Source organism: Scyliorhinus torazame, chromosome 8 (genome assembly GCF_047496885.1).
Source record: "Scyliorhinus torazame isolate Kashiwa2021f chromosome 8, sScyTor2.1, whole genome shotgun sequence".
Classification (NCBI taxonomy): domain Eukaryota; kingdom Metazoa; phylum Chordata; class Chondrichthyes; order Carcharhiniformes; family Scyliorhinidae; genus Scyliorhinus; species Scyliorhinus torazame.
In genome coordinates, this window is record NC_092714.1 from 74,534,499 (window position 1) to 74,554,515 (window position 20,017).

Below are 20,017 nucleotides of genomic sequence, written 5' to 3' on the forward strand. Positions count from 1 at the left end.
AATTAATCTATGCCAGTACCTCAAAGTGGGCTCAGAGTGCATCAGCTATTTTCTTGTATAAAACAACTGCTGATTGGCTATGAACGTAGTTCACACTACTGGCACAGATCATTTTCCCCCTCCCAGAGGAAGTTACCCTCCTTGCCTGCCCACTTCTCAAACTGAGTAGACAGTGATGCAGGCAATATTGAAAAAGTAGGAAGGTTTTCAATTAAAATAGAGAGAGGGAGAAAAAAGGACATTTCCATGGTAATGGATGTGTAATGTCCACAGGGAGAGATAATGAATGATGCCCATTTCCTACCAGCTAATCATGCACCACATTTTTTTCTGTTTTGAGCAACTATTGCTTGGTCTCCCTTGTGCATCAGGTCAAGAACATTGATGAGAAAGGGGTGTCTCATAGTATGAACACACAAAGAATATCAAAAAAAGTGAAAAAATTCCAATTTGGCCTCCTCAAGCCCATTCCTTTCATAAGATCAGGTATATCTTTGTGATGCTTTTAAAGGATAGGCTTGCAGACACGAAGGCACAAACAAACACAAGCTTTATTGGAAAGGTGTTTACTCTACAGGCTGTTAGGTAATACACCCCATTTGCCTACACAAATACCCGATGATGCCATATGATCATATGATCAGACTCTTAATGTGTTCCAACAATTTGAATACACAACACTTTCCTCACCCTTTACATTAGAGATTCCTGCAATGAAACACATAGGGCGCTATTTAATGGCACCGCTGCGACCGAAAAGCAGCTCGCCGCAGCGCAGCTTGGCCAAAAGAAGCATGGAGACCCTTCTCCCAGGATCTACCTGGCTCGCAACGCCTTGCGAGATCTAGTGAGATGTTGTGATGTGAATCCTGCCCATTATGGGCGGAATGACTTTTTAGCAAATCTGCATATTAAAGCGAAACAGCTAGTTCACTTTAATGTGCAGATTCCTGAGTTACCCAAGGCACGGAATCAATCTCCCTCGTATCGGAGACCTTGGGTAAGCACTGTTCAGTACTGGTCTCCACAAATGTGGAGCAAGCTGGCACTGCTAAGGTGCCCAGGTGGCACTGCCAGCTTGCATAGGCAGTTCCAGGGTGTGAGGTTGGTGCTGCCAAGGTGCCAAGCTGTCATTTTGTACATGGGGCTGGTTGGGCAGGGGTTGCCCTGTGCAGGTGTTGGAGTGAGTGCAGGGGAGTCCGGGGACCCTCCCATAGTTCATTAAAGCTTGGGGGGTGTTGGGGTCACTTTGGGGGCCTCAGAGATCGGAGCGTCCCAAACTCGCTGGAAGAGTTCCAGCGAGCAGAGCTCTCCTCAGTGCAGAAAATGGGGCTGTGCGCAACCTCGGCCACGCATTCCCTGTTGAGGCCATTTATCAAACGTGAATCATGTTTTATAGCCTTGTGTTTCTTGGCACTGCGAGCTAAACGAGCTCGCTATGGGACTTAGTTAAATTGCACCCAATATAATGTTAACAATCAAAATTTACAATATGAACAATTTTTTAATTAAAAAAAATAAATTTAGAATACCCAATTCTTTTTGTTTTCTAATTAAGGGGCAATTTAGCGTGCCCAATCCACCTACCCTGCACACCTTTGGGTTGTGGGGATGAGACCCACGCTGACATGGAAAGAATGTGCAAACTCCAGACGGACAGTGACCCGGGGCTGGGATCGATCCCAGATCCTCAGCGCGTGAGACGACAGTGCTAACCACTGCACCACACTGCTGCCCCACAATATAAACAATTCATAAACACCACAGTCAATGAGTTAGATGTTTCAGAGGACACAATTTCTGTGTCCTTGCCGGCGAACCTAAGGCATCTACTTTTTGAGTTGACTGCACCCTCTGGTATATTTGGTTTAGTTTGGATGTCACCTGTACTTGTCTCAACCGTAGTCGACGTAGTGTTCGGAGGTTGACTTGCTGTTGAAGTGTCTTTAACCGGGTACTGTCTTCCACAGTTCTTTCTGATATAGTCAGGTTCTCGGGAATGTCTAGATCTTCACTCGGCACAGTTTGTTATAGACTCTCGGTTGACTCTGTCTCTTGCAACCTTGTTCTTATTGCTAAAAGTTGGTCAGCGTGTCTTCTCCATACTACATCATCCTGAGTTTGAACGGTGTAGGAGATCGGTCCTGTCTGTGCTAAGATGATGGCAGGATCCACTTCTCACCAGTGGTATGGTTCCCTGCCAATACTTCCTGTCCTTTCTGAAAAACACAGCATTTAGCCATGTTCTCACGTCACAAAACCTGGCTTTGCTCTTTCCTCTCAACAATTTCCCTTACCTTAGGTGGCTTCAGCAAATCAAACTCTGTGCACAACTAATGTTTTACTATGAATAATGTCGGAGAACTTTGGGCTGTCGAATATGTTGTATTCCTGTATGTCCATCAGGAATTGGCTTTGTGATTTTGACAATGATCCTTGCTCCCCCGTCACCTTCAATGAATGCTTCATTGTCTGAACAAATCTTTCAGCCAGACCATTGTGGCAGGATAATAAGGAGGGGATCAGATGTGTTGGATGCCATTCTCCTTTAGATAAGTTGATTTCTTGCAAAATTAATTGTGGCCCACTGTCGCCAACAGGTTGTTCAGGATAACCGAATCTTGCAAAAATCTCACTCAGTCTTTCTATTGTTCTCTCCAAAGCCGCAGTCTTCATAATGGTGGTTTCAGGCCATTCCGAATGTGCGTCTACCGCAATGAATGGTCCAGCATAATCAAAACGAACTCTAACCCATGGCCCATCTGGCCATTGCCATGGGTGCAATGGCATTAGTGGTGACAGGTTTCAAACCTTTGCACAAGCTGATGTCATGTGAGAGTACCTTTAAGAAATGGGTGTTTATAAATGGGTGTGTATATAGATATCTGTAGTGAGTGTACCTATAAGAACTGGGTGTTTATTACTGCAGTGATGTCAGAGTGTGGGTGAAGCTGGGCTGTCTGTCAGCTTTTTACTTTCGATTTAGGCTGTTTGCTGCAGGGTGTGTTTTAGTTTCGTTTTCAGAGCTGGATAGCTGCAGTCACAGCCAGAAGGTGTATGAGTCTCTCTCTCTGTAATCTAAAAACTGTAAATCGATTCTTTGGTGATTTAAAACTAATAACTGCTCTCAGTAGTGACTTTAACCTGATGTGCTTCTGTTAAAGGTTATGTTTTTAAGTCTTCTGGATGTGAAAATGAAAGCTTAAAGGGTTACTTGGTGTTGTATTCTTTGGGGGTTGTATTTGAATTAATGGTTGCTAAGATGTTCACTGTATGTTTTTAAAAAGGTTAACTTGTGTTCATAGAATAAAAATTGTTTTGCTTTAAAAAATGCTTTTCCATTTCTGCTCTAGCACACCTGTAGAGTGGGCTGTGTGCTCCCCATATCACAATCTATTAAAAGTTGTGGGTGAGGTGAACTCCATGATACCCTTTGGGGTTCTCTAATCCCTGGCCTATAACAAATTGGGGGCTCGAGGGGGACAAAAGTCAATCTATTGGATTGGCTTAGTGAACTTAAAGACAGTGAGGGGTGAGCATATTGTGGTTGCTTTTCAGGTGTGGTATTTTAGTTTAAGTAGGGAGTGTGTTGTGGACAATGGCTCTTTCAGAGGCTCTGATGTTTTTGGGGGTGGAGACAGTCACACGCAGTACCTTATGAACAGAGACTAAAAGCAAAAACATTTCAGTTAACATTACCTGACAAAATGCAAAAAGATTAGGTAATTATGGCGGGCGCTAAGCATTTAAAGTTGCCTGAGATACAGTTTGACTCATTAGAAATGGCAAAGATCTAGTTGCAGATTAAGCAACTTGAACATGAAAAAAAATTAAAGCAGCTTGAATATGCAATGAGAGAAAAAGAAAGAGAAAGGGCGATACAGATCAAGGAAAAAGAAAAGGAGAGAGAAGAAAGAAACAAAGAAAGAGATAGAGAGGAAAGGGAAAAAGAGAGAGAGTTTGTACTTCAGAAAATGGCTATGAAACATGACAATCAGTTAAAATTGGCAGACGTAAAGGGAAACGTACAGTTGGAGGATAGAGATGAGGATAGTGAAAAAGAGTGTCATAGTCGAAGGCTTGGTGGGGATCTATTTAAATATGTCCAAGCATTGCCAAAGTTTGACAAGAAGGAGGTGGAAGCCTTTTTCATTTCATTTGAGAAGGTAGCTAAACAAAGAAATGGCCACAGGACTTGTGGGTATTACTGATTCAAACAAAGTTGGTAGGTAGAGCTAGTGAAGTATTTGCATCACAACCGGAGGAGGTATCTGGGACGTACGAGGAGATGAAAAAATCCATCTTAGGTGCATATGAGCTAGTGCCTGAAGCCTAAAGACAAAGACTTAGAAATTTAAAGAGAGAATTTGGTCAAACATACATGGAGTTTGAAAGGCTCAAACAGAGCAATTTTGATAGGTGGATAAGGGCTTTGAAAATAGGCCAAACGTATGAAGCTCTCAGAGAAATTATACTTTTGGAGGAGTTTAAAAATTCAATTCCTGATGTATTGAGAACCCATGTGGAAGAGCAGAGAGTTAAAACTGTGAGATTAGCAGCAGAAATGGCAGATGATTATGAATTAGTTCATAAATCAAAGTTTGGTTTCCGACATCAGTTTCAGCCTGTGAGGGAGAGTGTACCTTAGATTTAAAAAGAAATCCAGGGGGGTGGGAGAGACATGAACAGTTTCAAATGTTTTCACTGTAATAAACTAGGCCATGTAAAGTCACAGTGTTGGTGGTTGAAGAAAAGCACTGTGAAGGCTGATGTGGTAAAACAGGATAAGACAGTGGGGTTTGTTAAAGTGGTAAAGGAAATCCCAAGTGAAGTGAAGGCGGTGCAAAAGATTGTACATCCTGATCAAGAGGTGATTGATAAGAAGGTGCCAGATCTCTTTAAAGAATTTACTTGTGTGGGTAAAGTTTACTCATGTGTATCAGGAGTCACAATTTTAAGAGATACGGGAGCTAGTCAATCTTTGATGGTAAGAGGAGGAGTTATGTAGTTTGGGAAGAATATTGCCAGAAAAGGTGGTAATATGTGGATTCAGGGAGAGAGGAGTCGTGTTCCATTATATAAGGTAAGGTTGGAAAGTCCAGTGAAGTGGTAGTAGGAGTAATAGAGAAACTATCTTGTCCAGGAATACAGTTTATCTTGGGTAATGATAGAGCTGGAGCGCAGATGGGAGGTGGTTGATAAGCCAGTGGAAAATCAGACACCTGAAGTGTTGAAGGACGAATATCCTGGGATTTTTCCGGATTGTGTAGTAACAAGGTCGCAAAGTCACAGGTTAAGACTAGAGGAGAAATCAAAGAGTGAAGATGAAGTTGAAGTGCAATTATCAGAAACGATTTTTAATCAAATGGTTGAAAAAGAACAAGAACAGGTGGAGGATGAGGCGGATATTTTTAGTTCAGGAAAACTGGCAGAGTTGCAACAGAAAGATGTAGAAATAAAACGGATGTATCAGAAAGCATACACGGAAGAGGAATCTGAGAGTATACCAGAGTGTTATTACCGTAAAAGTAATGTCTTGATGAGACAATGGAGACCTTTATATATGCAGGCGGATGAAAAGTGGGCAGAAGTTCATCAAGTAGTATCGCCAGTAGGGTATAGAAATGAGGTGTTGCAAGTTGCACATGAGGTACCAGTGGGAGGTCATTTGGGAATAAGGAAAACTCAAGCTAAAATCCAAAAACATTTTTATTGGCCTGGACTACATAAAGATGTAGTAAAATTTTGTCAGTCATGTCACAAATGTCAAGTGACAGGGAAACCTCAAGCAGTGATAAAATCAGTGCCCTTAATACCCATTCCAGCAGTTGAGGAACCTTTTACAAGGGTCCTAATTGATTGCGTAGGACCGCTTCCTAAAACAAAAAGTGGGAATCAATATCTTTTGATGTGTCTACTAGGTAGACACTAGATGGATGTGTCTACTAGGTTTCCAGAGGCCATTCCAGTACGTAATGTTACACCTAAAAAGATTGTGGAGGAATTACTTAAATTCTTTACCAGATATGGACTACCCACAGAAATACAATTGGATCAAGGATCATATTTTACCTCAAGGATATTCAAAGAAGGTATGGAAAGCTTAGGGATAAAACAATTTAAATCAACTGCGTACCATCCAGAATCGCAGGGAGCGTTAGAAAGGTGGCATCAGACATTAAAGACAATGTTGAGGGCTTATTGTCACGATTATCCAGAGGATTGGGATAAAGGAATTCCCTTTGTACTGTTTGCAATTATGGATGCACCTAATGAGTCAACCAAATTCAGTCCTTTTGAACTAATTTTTGGTCATGAGGTAAGAGGACCACTTAAATTGATTAAGGAAAAATTGGTGAGTGAGAAATCGGAAATTACATTATTGGATAATGTGTCAAATTTTAGGGAACGATTAAATAGAGCAGGTGAATTAACTAGACAATATTTAAAAGTTGCACAAAATGTGATGAAACGGGTCGCGGACAAGAAATCCAAAGTTTGTAGTTTTGCCGGTGGAGATAAATGTTTAAGTGTTGCTACCAGTGGTAGCTGAGCCTTTAAAAGCTAGGTTTTGTGGGCCTTTTCAGATTGAAAGGAAATTAAGTGAGGTGAATTATGTGGTAAAAACACCAGGTAGAAGGAAGACTCACCGAGTGTGTTATGTGAATATGCTTAAAAGGTACTTTGAAAGGGAAGGAGAGAAAAAGGAGGAAGTTTTAATGATTCTAACTCAAAGTGACGAACCAAATCCAGATGACTGTGAATTTGACAAACCTCAAATTAAATTGGAAAACGAAGATGTTCTTAAAAATTGGGATAAATTGTTGAGTTACCTTCCAGAGGAAAAACGAACTGACTTGAAGGAGTGAATGATATCTACATGATGTAGATGTGGGAAATGCTGTTCCTATCAAACAACATCCATACAGACTTAACCCTTTAAAATTGGCACAGGTTAACAAAGATTGAGAGTATGCTTAAAAATGGCATAATTGAAGTGGGTTGCAGCCAATGGAGCTCACCCATAATGATGGTACCAAAACCGGACGTTTTTTAAGTCTACTGGATGTTAAAAGGAAAGCTTTAAGGGTTATTTAGTATTGTATTCTTTGGGGGTTGTATTTGAATTAATGGTTGCTAAGATGTTCACTATGTTTTAAAAAGGTTAACTTCAGTTCATAGAATAAAAATTGTTTTGCTTTAAAAAATACTTTTCCATTTCTGCTGTACCACACCTTTAGAGTGGGCCGTGTGCTCCCCATATCACAATCTATTAAAAGTTGTGGGTCAGGTGAACTCCATAATACCCTTTGGGGTTGTCTAATCCCTGGCCCATAACACTGAACACATGCCTACCTTCCCCATCAATTTCACTATCAAGCTCTGGCCACCAAAAGTAGCTTCTGGCTATCTCCTTTATTCTTAATACCCCACAATGACCTTCATGAAGTTGTCTTAGGACATGTTTCCTGAACAATGGCGGAGCAATGACCCTCATTCCCAGAGGCGAAAGCCTGCCTGTACAGATTGTTTGAGTCTTCGGGTAACATAGGGCAGCACGGTAGCATTGTGGATAGCATAATTGCTTCACAGCTCCAGGGTCCCAGGTTCGATTCCGGCTTGGGTCCCTGTCTGTGCGGAGTCTGCACATCCTCCCCGTGTCTGCGTGGGTTTCCTCCGGGTGCTCCGGTTTCCTCCCACAGTCCAAAGATGTGCAGGTTAGGTGGATTGGCCGTGATAAATTGCTCTTAGTGTCCAAAATTGCCCTTAGTATTGGGTGGGGTTACTGGGTTATGGGGATAGGATGGAGGCGTTGACCTTGGGTAGGGTGCTCTTTCCAAGAGCCGTTGCAGACTCGATGGGCCGAATGGCCTCCTTCTGCACTGTAAATTCTATGATAATCTATGATACGGCTTCAATCTGGGTTTGCTCCCACTGTCTTGTCACAAAGTGCTATGTCCACAACTTCTGACAGTGGTAGATTATTTCAGGTATAGTTCTTAACTTGTCCTGCGGTTACAGGGGTGTTATCGACTTCTTCGAAAATGAAAATTTTTTTTTTTAAAGTATTTTTATTCCAAATTTTCAACATTTTTACAATTTACAAATTACAGCAAATACAAAATCGTCCCCCACACCCACCTACCTCCCCCTCCCTCCCTCCCACCCACAAGCAGTCAACGGTAGCCAACTCTCCAAAGTAAAAAATGAACATACTATTGCAGAACCCACTCCCCCCCCCCCCCCCCCCCCCTCCCCCAGAGCAAATTTCACTTTCTCCAGATCTTAAAGCTCCAACAGGTCCCCCCGCCATGCCGAGGCACAAGGTGGAGAAGCTGACTTCCACCCCAACAAGACCCGCCTTGGAACAATCAGCGAGGTGACGGCTAAGACACCTGCAACGCACTCGTCTGCAACTCTGGCCAATCTGACACTCCGAATATGGCTTATAGGGAACCATGCTCCACATCCACATGCAGAACCCCCGAAATGGTGTTGAAAACCGCCCTCCAAAACCCTTCCAGCTTCGGACATGCACATAATAGATGTATAAGGTTTGCAGGGTCCCTCCCACATCGCTCACAGAGATCCTCTACCCCTCGATCAGCTGGCTCATCCTAGACTTTGTCAGGAGCGTCCTGTACACAACCTTCAACTGTATCAGCCCCAGCCTCGCACACAAAGTCGAGGCGTTTACCCTGTGCAGCGTGTCACACCACAATCCCTCCTAAATCGTTGCCCCCAGCTCTTCCCCCCACTTTGCCTTAACCCCCTCCATGGACACCCCATCCTCCTCCAAAACCCTCCTGTAAATCGGCGAGACGACCCCCCCTCTCCAACCCCATCCCCACCCCTGTCCCCGTCCCCTGTCCCTCTCCCCGCTGACAGAATTTCCTCCAATAGTGAGGAGGCAGACATGCCTCGTAAAGTCCTGCACTTGCATATCCCGGAAACATTCGCCCCGTGCCAAAGGAAACTTCTTGCTCAGCTCCTCCAAGCTCACATGCCTCCCTCCCAGAAACAGATCCTTCATCTCCTTAATCCCCTTTTCTACCCATCCCCAAAACCTTGCATTCATCCCACTGGCTAAAACCCATGATTCGCCCGAATTGGCATCCCCCGACCACAACCTAAAATGCTGCCAAAACTGCCTCTCGATCTCCACCGTGGCCACCACCACTGGACTCACCGAGTACTTCCCTGGGGCCATCGGGAGCGGTGCCGTTGTCAGCACCCGCAAACCCGATCCCCTACATGAGCCTGCCTCCATCCTCATCCACAAAGCCTCTCTATTCCATCCCTGAACCTTCTCTGCATTCGCTGCCCAGTAAAAATACATCAAATCCGGGAAATACATCAAATCCGGGATGCCTAGCCCCCCCCCCCACCTCCTGCTGTCCCCTCTGCAATATCACCTTCATTATCCTCACCACCTTCCCCAGCCAGACAAATGAGGAGACCAGCCTGTCCATACCCTGAAAAATGCCTTGGGCAAAAAGACTGGCAGGCATTGAAACAAAAACAAGAATCGTGATAGAATATTCATCTTCACTGCCTGTACCCGGCCCGCCAATGACAGAGGAAGATTATCCTACCTCAACAAATCAGCCTTCACACTCTCCACAAAGCTAGTAAAATTGAACTTTCGGAGACTGTCCAGTTCTGGGCTACATGCATCCCCAGATACCTAAAGTGAGATACTGCCAGGCAGAATTTTGGTGAGGCCACTGCTGGAGTACTGTGCAATACTGGTCGCCACATTACAGGAAGAATGTGATAACATTGGAGGGGGTGCAGAGGAGATTCACCAGGATGTTGCCTGGGATGGAACATTTGAGTTATGAAGAGAGGTTGGATAGGCTTGGGTTGTTTTCATTGGAACAGAGAAGACTGAGGGGCAACCTGATCGAAGTGTACAAGACTATTAGGGGAATGAACCCCTCAATTGAAAGGTCAGTCATGAGGGGACATAAGCTCAAGGTGAGGGGCAGGAGATTTAGGGGCGATATGAGGAAAATCATTTTTACTCAGAGGTTGGTGATGGTCTGGAATGCACTGCCTCGGAGGGTGGTAGAAACGGGTTGCCTCACATCCTTTATGAAGTACCTGGATGAGCACTTGACACATTATAACATTCAAGGCTATGGGCTGGCAAATGGTATTAGGTAGGTCTGCCAGGTGCTTGTCATGTGTCGATGTAGACTTGATGGGCCGAAGGGCCGAACCTGCACTGTGTGATGCTGTGAGCATGCCTGGTCCACGTTTGTGGAAACCAGTACTAACCAGTGCCCTGTTGAGACCTCACAGGAGCCGTTGACTCCCGGGCGCCGGCTGAATGCGGCGTCAGTATATTTAGAACATAGAACATAGAACATTACAGCGCAGTACAGGCCCTTCGGCCCTCGATGTTGCGCCGACCTGTGAAACCACTCTAAAGCCCATCTACACTATTCCCTTATCATCCATATGTCTATCCAGTGACCATTTGAATGCCCTTAGTTTTGGCGAGTCCACTACTGTTGCAGGCAGGGCATTCCACGCCCTTTACTACTCTCTGAGTAAAGAACCTACCTATCTGTCCTATATCTATCTCCCCTCAATTTAAAGCTATGTCCCCTCGTGCTAGCCATCACCATCCGAGGAAAAAGGCTCTCACTGTCCATCCTATCTAATCCTCTGATCATCTTGTATGCCTCAATTAAGTCACCTCTTAACCTTCTTCTCGCTAACGAAAACAGCCTTAAGTCCCTCAGCCTTTCCTCATAAGATCTTCCCTCCATACAAGGCAACATTCTGGTAAATCTCCTCTGCACCCTTTCCAATGCTTCCACATCCTTCCTATAATGCGGCGACCAGAATTGCACGCAATACTCCAAATGCGGCCGCACCAGAGTTTTGTACAGCTGCAACATGACCTCATGGCTCCGAAACTCAATCCCTCTACCAATAGAAGCTAACACACAGTACGCCTTCTTATCAACCCTCTCAACCTGGGTGGCAACTTTCAGGGATCTATGTACATGGACACCGAGATATCTCTGCTCATCCACATGAGCAGTGCTGGCACCACATCTTAGTCAGGGTACATTAGCCTCGGAGGAAGCACAGTGCAGATTTACTTGAACGAAACCTGGCCTCCCAACTATGAGGCGAGATTGAACAAATAAAGAACAAAGAAAAGTACAGTACGAAGTCTTACAACACCAGGTTAAAGTCCAACAGGTTTGTTTCAAATCACTAGCTTTCGGAGCGCTGCTCCTTCCTCAGGTGAATGAAGGAGCCTGAGGAAGGAGCAGCGCTCCGAAAGCTAGTGACATCAAAACAAACCTGTTGGACTTTAACCTGGTGTTGTAAGACTTCGTACTGTGCTCACCCCAGTCCAACGCCGGCATCTCCACATCAAAGAAAAGTACAGCACAGGAACAGGCCCTTCGGTCCTCCAGGGCCTTTTAGCCCCCTGTACGTCAGAAGGTCCCCTGTGATGTGTCCAAAGCTTAAGATATTAAGGTAATTAATTTAAATTAACCTCATGTATCATTTAAATAACATTACCTGGATCACGTTGACGCTGAGCGTGATCCAGATCGTGCCGGGTGTAGCGAGTCAGGTGACTCGGGATTGGAGAGACATCAGGCACAAAGCCGATTTGGGGCTCTCCCGGGATTCACCTGTCATGCGTATCGCAGTGTCTGAATCACACCCTGTATGTTTTCAAGCAGGAGTTAGATATTGCTCTTGGTGCTAAAGGGATCAAAGGATATGGGGGAAAACAGGAATTGGCTACTGAGTTGGATGATCAGCCATGATCATATTGAATGGCCGAGCAGGCTCCAAGGGCCAAATGGCCTATTCTTCCTCCTATTTCCTATGTTTCTATGTGGCAGTGAGGTAGAGCTAAGTGGTGTCAACGTACATGTTGATACCAATACCAAAGGTGGAATTCTCCCACCCACACAACGGGTTTGGTGGCGGGTGTGAGCGGAGAACCTGGCAGGAGCTAAAATGTCTGAAACCACCCCCCCCACCGGCGTAAAGTAACATTGTAATTCTCCCAATGGCGGGTTAATGATGGGTCAGTCTTATCGCTGGCAGGTGGTGGCTGTTTGGTGCTGTGGCAGGGGCTGGAAACTTATTTGAGGGATGAAACATTGTGTTCAGTTTCAAAATCAGCTTTTCCTCAGCAATTCAAAGAAAACTACTTCATTGAAAAATGAAACTTTAACCTTTGTGAAGAACAATTGAGTTTTGCACCTAAGACAACTAGTTTGCTTGATGATGTCATCAGTAAACACACTAACACTGAAGGAATAAAGATTTGTGGCGGATTAAAGCAGTGTGTTCCTATATGATGTAGAGTAGTTTGTACTCCATTCCCATGTTTCTACATCTTTGGTGCAAATTAATCTACTTCTTGCAGATTTGAGAATTGGCTGTCTGCAGGCTTAAAGCTCCCTCCCAGCAACAAGAAGATGTATTTTGCAAATTACACCGCTGATACTGTGAGCTGGAAGCCAGTCGTCATCTCTCGGTTACAAAGCAAGTATCAGAATGAACTTTCTGATCGGAAAATTTGCATCTCAGCATCAAAGAAAGTTACATGCAGCATTGAAAATGTTCTGAGAGGCACTGAACGTTTCCAGAAATGGCTGACAGCTGATCGGCTCACTGCTGAGCTAGTTCAGGTACGTTACTGGATCACTCACTGCAGAATATATGACTAAATCTCTCTGATTATACTAAACTAAAATGGTCGAGTTCCCTGTTTCATATCTGTAGGAAAACAGATGATGGCCAGTCTCAACTGTGAGTTATAGAAATTACCAGCTATGACTGGGACATCTTAAAAACAATTTAAATAAAAATACAATACTCGCAAATATTCAGAATGCCATGTTCTGCATAAAGTTGATAGCCATCAGCAAGACATATATTTTCTTACATTTCCCTTAATTGTATGAATGTTGCTAACCCCCATTGAAGCATGTAGGGTTAATACATTTCTGGAGATGCTGATCAGTGTGGTAGGTTGGTGGTTAATGCCGGGGGGTTGGGGTGGCAGAGAAACTTTGTGTAAATGTTTTCTTTTGAAATAGTCAATTGTGAAAAAATTTACTCCACCCCTCATACCTGTTAGATGTTATATTTGTCACCTGACTATTGGCCTTCAACCACATTGCATATTATAATATCGGACCTGCAGAAACACACAATGAAACATGAAAGTTCCTGGAACTAACATTTGATGATGTTACAGCACAAAATTTACTGTGATTGAGAGATGTATAAGTAAACCTATGGGTGCACAGATTAGTAATAATCACATTTAAAGTGAAATAGTTGCCTAATTTTGAACTTAAGATTCAATTTTATTGGGAATCATTTCGGGTCAGAGGAACAACATAATATAATATATAATAATCTTTATTGTCACAAGTAGGCTTACATTAACACTGCAATGAAATTACTGTGAAAATCCCCTAGTCGCCACATTCCGGCACCTGTTCGGGTACACAGAGGGAGAATTCAGAATGTCCAAATTACCTAACAGCACGTCTTTCAGGACTTGTGGGAGGAAACCGGAGCACCCGGAGGAAACCCACGTAGACACAGGGAGAACTTGCAGACTTCGTACAGACAGTGACTGACCTAAGCCGGGAATCGAACCTGGGAATCTAACTTGGGATCCTGGTGCTGTAAAGCAACAGTGCTAACATTCTTCTTGCTACTTCCTGTTTACATCTAAAAATTAAACCGTAATGGGATCAAATCTGCACAGATGATTAACCTCCTTGATATACCACTGTTTGTCTGCTAGTTTCTACTTTACAGCACACTTTGATTTAAGGAGCTGGGGTTCCTCACAGAAATAGGCATGGACCTCATCCAAAGTCTGGACTTTACAGTAGTAATGATGGGGTCTACTGCCAGCAATCACTGTCATTCCTCCTCTGAAGCTGAGGAGTGTGCAATTAATTGTGGAAATCCAGAAATTGTTCTCAGTGATTCTTTGCTTATGTTGCACTGTTGAAGATCCCTCAACCAATTAGAAATCACTAAACCGATGAGAACGTCTGCTTTTACGCTATTAGCCTCACCCTAAACCCCTGGAAAAAGTTACACCTTGTTAGATGAGATGAAAGTGGATTCTGAACAATGTATTAACTTCATAATTGCTTCTGGTCCTGAGAAAATAATTTTATATTTGTGGATTGTCATATTTCTCCAATACCAATAAAAATTGGATATTTGAAAAAAACATTTTTAAGAGTTTGTTTCTGATATTTCCGTTTCTGTCTTAATCCCATGTGAATGTTTCAGTGAGCTCTTTTGCTTTTTGTAAAATTTAAATTAATGTGAAGGAAAATGAGTGCATTTACTTGGTTTGACGTCTGCCAGGCGACTTGGCTGCTGCCTGAGAAATCTGAGCCAAAATGATTCAGCATGAGGTCCACCATTAGATAGGATAGGATTTTACCACCTATTGGTTGTACAACATAAGTATAAATATTAACACAAACAGAATTGAAACTGGATACATGAGTGATTTTAGTTTGAATTAATATTGCCTCATTCTTGTGTACTTATCATGGAGGTTCTTCTGTATTGCCATGTGTTTTTTTTAAATCACAGAGTCTCCCTAGCCCTTTACTGAGATGTCCATCCCAACGATTGTTGGACCGGATTGTTCGACGTTACGCTGAAGTGAGGGATTCAGGAAGTGTCCTAATGCGACAGTTCTCTGATCGGGATAAACTGCGCCTGCTCTATACCCTGTCTGTCAACACCCACCCCATTGTCCTACAGGTACTATTCCTTAGAGTTACAGCTGAATTTTAATGTTACTGCTCTCTCTCTGAGTGAGGCACAAGTTTTACTCTGGAATCAAACTTTATAATAAAAAAACTTATTAAAATATTTGATTAGAATCTATGTTTTGTCTTTAAGACAGAGCAGAAATAATATAAATTATCCGATACGATTTCAGATATTGAAGTGTACTTTCAAGAATTTATATATCGGTGTCTGCCTGTTCACTTGGTAACGTTAAAGTAATAATAATAATAATTGTTTATTGTCACAAGTAGGCTTCAATGAAGTTACTGTGAAAAGCCCCTAGTCGCCACATTCCGGTGCCTGTTCGGGGACGCCGGTACGGGAATTGAACCCGTGCTGCTGGCCTTGTTCTGCATTACAAGTCAACTGTTTAGCCCACTGTGCTAAACCAGCCCTATTCAGTAATCAAAACTTCATTATCCCTTTACATCTTTATTGCCTTAAAAACACTGAGCTTAATGAAGACAATAAACAATGTGGGGAACCAGGTGAGAGTGAAGAAATTAAAGTAATTAACCCTGCCAAAGAAAAAAGTACACATTAAATTTGTTAAACTAATAGCTATCAACCTGATGGCCCACATCCTTGGGTTTTAAAGGAGATGGCTGCAGAGATAGTTGAAGCATTGAACATAACAACATAAGTAATAGGCCATTCAGCCCCTGATGCCTGCTCTGTCACCCAAAAAGATTACGGTTAATCTTCTACCTCAACTTTTCTTTCCTGCCCTCTCCCCATGTCCTTCGATTCCCTGAGTCTCCAAAAATACATCAATTTCTGACTTGAATATACAAAATGATTGAGTGTCCATGGTCATCTGGGTTCGAGAGTTTATAATGATCATAACCCATTGAGTGAAAAAATTGTCCATTGTCTAATGCTAAGTGGCTGACTCCTTATACTGAAACTTTGACCCATAATTTTAGACTCCCCAGTCTAGGAAAACATCCCAGCATCTACCCAAACAAGCTCCTTAAAAATATGTTTCAATGAGATTACCTCTCATTCTTTAACATCCAGGGAATACAGGTCTAGCCTACTCATCCTCTCATCAAGGAACATCCCCTCATCCTTGGATTTAGTCTGGTGATCCTTCATTGCTCTCGCTCTCTCTAGAACTATGATGTGGATTCACCTGAGGAAGGAGCAGTGCTCTGAAAGCTAGTGATTTGAAACAAACTTGTTGGACTTTAACCTGGTGTTGTAAGACTTCTTACACTGCTCTCTGGAATGAGTGTAGGTGGAATCCCATGGTGGGTTTGGTGGCGTGAGGAGTGGGGGGGTGGAGGTGGTGGGGGGGGGGGGCTGGTGGTGCTGTGGTGGGGGGCTTGTTGAATCACGTAGTCAGAAACCCATAAAATCACCAAAAAGTCAGAAACCCATAAAATCACGTAGCAATTCTCTCAATGGTGGGTTTATGGCTGGTCACTCTTTCAGCCGCGCCCATGGTGATCTTGCGGCGGGCATGGCCGAAAAATCCAGCCTTCATTAAAAAATCTGTCCACCAACATCTTGCCAGGCCTTTGAACCTTCCATCATGCCAGCAGGAAATCACGTCAGGCTAAAACCTGATTGATAAAGAGTGACAATCACAAGGTGGTCCTCAGTTCATCAGAGACTTCAGGATGAGTGAAGCACTGCCATGGTGCTGCACTGCTCCTGATGCGCTGCTCATTACTCTGCCAGGGCAGACCGGTTCCTGCCCTCCATCTCCATGCCGAGCAGGACTTCAGGGACATCACCGTGCTACTGGACCCATGGCCCCTCCTGTGTCACTCTCGGACAGTACGGCGCTTGAGGCTGGGGGGGTGGCGCCTGGGTGAGTATAGGGGTCTCCTTCTCCCTCTGGTGCCATATGGCAGTGTCTATCTGGACAGTACTGTGCTGTAAGACTCTAACAGCCACCACAACAAAGATCCGAAAGCGACCAGAGGTAAGGTGCAAGGTGAGGGCCGGAGGAGGGAGGTGGCCTGACAAAGTGAAGGGAAGGGGGGAGAGCGGGGATGTGTGAGGGCTCATGATATCTAGTTGTAGGCAACAAGGTGGATGAAGATGAACAATGGAAGGTGGAGGGAAGACCGAGGGGAGGGAAGCTGGACCCCTACAAGGCTTCATGAAAAGCTCATAAGCACGGGGGTCAAAGGAATACCAAAGTGGATACTGTAAGGGGATGCATGAGAACTCCAGATGGGGTGGGTAGAGATGCAAGTGCAGGTGATGGGCTCGGGATGAGGGTGAATGTATCGAGGAACAAGCTTCTTTTTGAGGCCGCTAGCCTCTTCCCACGTGGAGTGGATCATCTCCGTCTGGGACTGTACCACATCACGCTGCGGCTGCCACCACCCTGTGGGCCTGTGCCACATCAGGCAGTGACTGGGCCACCTCCCTCTGGGACTGGGCCACCTCCCTCTGCATCTGCGCCATACTGGTCAGCACCTGGGCAATGCCGCCGTTCCCAGACATGGCCTGCTGTGACTGGGCAACGCTGAGCGCCGCTGCAATTTCCAGGTGGCTCTGGCACATGGCTGCCTGTGAGAGGGCCGCCCTGTCCTGGGCCTCGGCTACCACCTACACAGAATGCCCCAGGCCTAGGATTCATAGCCGGAACCATCGTCCCAATGCCTCCACTGCTGATGCCACCGTGTGGTGTCAGCCTGGGTGGCACTCATGACCGGCACCACACCCTGCTGCTGCATGCAAAGGACTCCTCCACCTGCACCCGCAGGTGCTGGATGCTCAACATCATCCCCCCTTGTGGTCCCTGACTGTCTGACTGCATCTGCACTGTGGCTGAGACTGGATGTTCCAGAAGCCTGGGACCCGTCTGGGCAGCAGCTGGTTCCTGGGGTCGGCCTGCCCTCCGACCGTCCGGCCCCTCGGCTGCTCCTACCTCCACCTGCTGTACCGGATGCGATGTGTGGTGCTTACCAGATAGTGTCCCAGGAGCTTCTTCACTAATGTGCCCAATCAAGGTGATAGTCTCTGAGATAGTGGAGGGTGTTGGAGACAGCTGTGAGGGAAAGTCAGTGTCTCCTCCGACCCGAGCTCCGGGGTGTCCTGAGTCTCGGGCGGAGGGGCTGGTGTTCGGGCTGCTCTCCCAGTCAGTGCCTGGCTGTCGGGAGCACCGGATCTGGCACTGGCTAGGAGCGGGGTCACTGGATGGACTGGCCCCATGTTCGGCAGGTCCTGTAAGACACAAGACGACATGTTTCATTAGACAATGGGCCAGGGGAGGTTGGGGGGGGCTGCTCGAGGGGGTGAGGGGGTTGACAAGGTGGGAGGTGAGGGGGATGCGGGGGTGTCCACACACGTATCCTGGGCAACCGTTACTCAGCGGGGTCTCATTTTCTCGCCCGTGACAACCCTCCAGCCCGGCAACATCCCTTTCCTCCGGGCTGCTGTCTACGCCCAGTGCCCTCTGCTCGGGGATGGTGAGGGGCCGCAGTTCTGCTGGTCCCCCTCCGGTCTTCTCCCGCTCCCGGCGGTTGTGCATGCCTTTCTCCTTGGGGGGGAGGGGCACAAACACAAACAACAACACCGTTAGATGGTCCAATGCATGTAGCCCAGGGGTTGGGTAGATGGTGGCCTCAGTGGCCAGGGCACCCAGCCATGGCAGATCGCATGGGTGCTGGCATGTGGGGCAGAGTGGGGGTATGGCCGTCCCCCAGGGGGGAGGGGCCGGGTTACGGGTGTGGGGAGGGGCGGGGTTAGTGCCAGGGGCACGGAGCAGCCAACTCACCCTGACCACCCTGAGAAAGTCGTGGAGTTTCCCACGGCGCTGACCGCCTCTCCCACCTATGCCCAAGCACGGCAAAAGCCGATGCCCAGCGGTCTTCCTCCTGGACCGACGTATAGGGTGATCGGTTTCTCCTCCACGGTGTCCATGAGGGTGTCCAGCTCAGCGTCCCTGAACTGTGGCTATGCTCTCCTTCCAGCCATCTTGTTGACTGGGACGGAGTGTGTGGGCGGGATGGATCGTTTAAGTGCGGCTGCCGCGTTTGAGCCTCATCAGCGCCAACCACAGACCAGGCGAATCCGGCACCGTTTTCCATGGAATTGATTGCGTTCCACTTGGCAAAGGTACTGGCCCATTTAAAGTAGCTGAATGGGTGCAGGTGTTGCACCAATTTTGATGTCGTAAACGCCACACATCCTCTGCTGGCGACAACACTTCGCCTCAGACACAGAAAATCCAGCCCTCAAGTTTTCTATTTCTCCTACTGAAGTGTACCTTCCACCTTCTTTCCCAATCAATTAACATGTCTAAATCCAATTGCACATTCTTTATGTTCTCCTTATCATTCCCACCTAGCCAGCAAAATTGGATGGATGCCATTCATATTCCTTATCTAATCGATACGGATTGTTAATAGCTGATGCCCAAGCATTGACACTATTGGTACACCACTAGTTACAGCCTGCCATCCTGAAAATTACTCATTTATTCCTACTTTCCGTTTTCTGTCCATTAACCAATCCTCAATTAATGCTAATACACCCGCAACCTTGCGAGCACTGATTTTGTATAATAACTGCTTATGCATCACCTTATTGAATGCTCTCTGAATATCCAAATATCGACATCATCAAAAAACTCTAATAGATTTGTCAAACATGATTTCCCTTTCATAAATCCATGTTGACTCTGCCCAATAGTATTCTGCTTTTCTAAGAGTCCTGCAAAAGCTGCCTCAGTGTCCTTGCACTGTGTGGAGATTTTGGAAAGCTACAAAACATGAAACAGCCCTTCAGCCCTCATCGCCTCCTACACTCCACATGCACCATCCATGATAACCCCTGACCTCAACCCACCCTTGACCCCTCATTCTTCCCATGACAACCTATGGCCCTACCCCTCTCCTGTGGCTCTTTATACAAACAGATAAATTAAGAGGAGGAGTCAGCCATTTGAGCCTGGTCTACCATTTAATAAGATCATGGCTGATCTGACTGAGGTCTCAAAACCACATTACACCTACCTACCCCCAATAACCTTTGACTCTCTTGTTATTCAATAATACATCTACCTCTGTCTTAAAGATATTCTATGACCCTGCTTTCAGCACTGTCTGGGGAAGAGTTCCAAAGGCCTATGATATAAGAACATGAACTAGGAGCAGGAGTAGACCATCTGGCCCCTCGAGCCTGCTCCGCCATTCAATGAGATCATGGCTGATCTGTT

The 20,017-nt window shown here is 45.4% G+C and overlaps 1 protein-coding gene across 1 annotated transcript in view; it reads left to right on the forward strand.

The window, feature by feature from the left end:
• Nucleotides 1-20,017, forward strand: part of dipk2b (divergent protein kinase domain 2B) — a 50,090-nt gene that overhangs the window by 2,208 nt on the left and 27,865 nt on the right. The window contains exons 2-3 of the mRNA XM_072513831.1: nucleotides 12,419-12,683; nucleotides 14,632-14,805. Of these exons, the coding sequence (XP_072369932.1) occupies nucleotides 12,419-12,683; nucleotides 14,632-14,805 (439 nt within the window). The remainder of the gene's footprint in view (nucleotides 1-12,418; nucleotides 12,684-14,631; nucleotides 14,806-20,017) is intronic.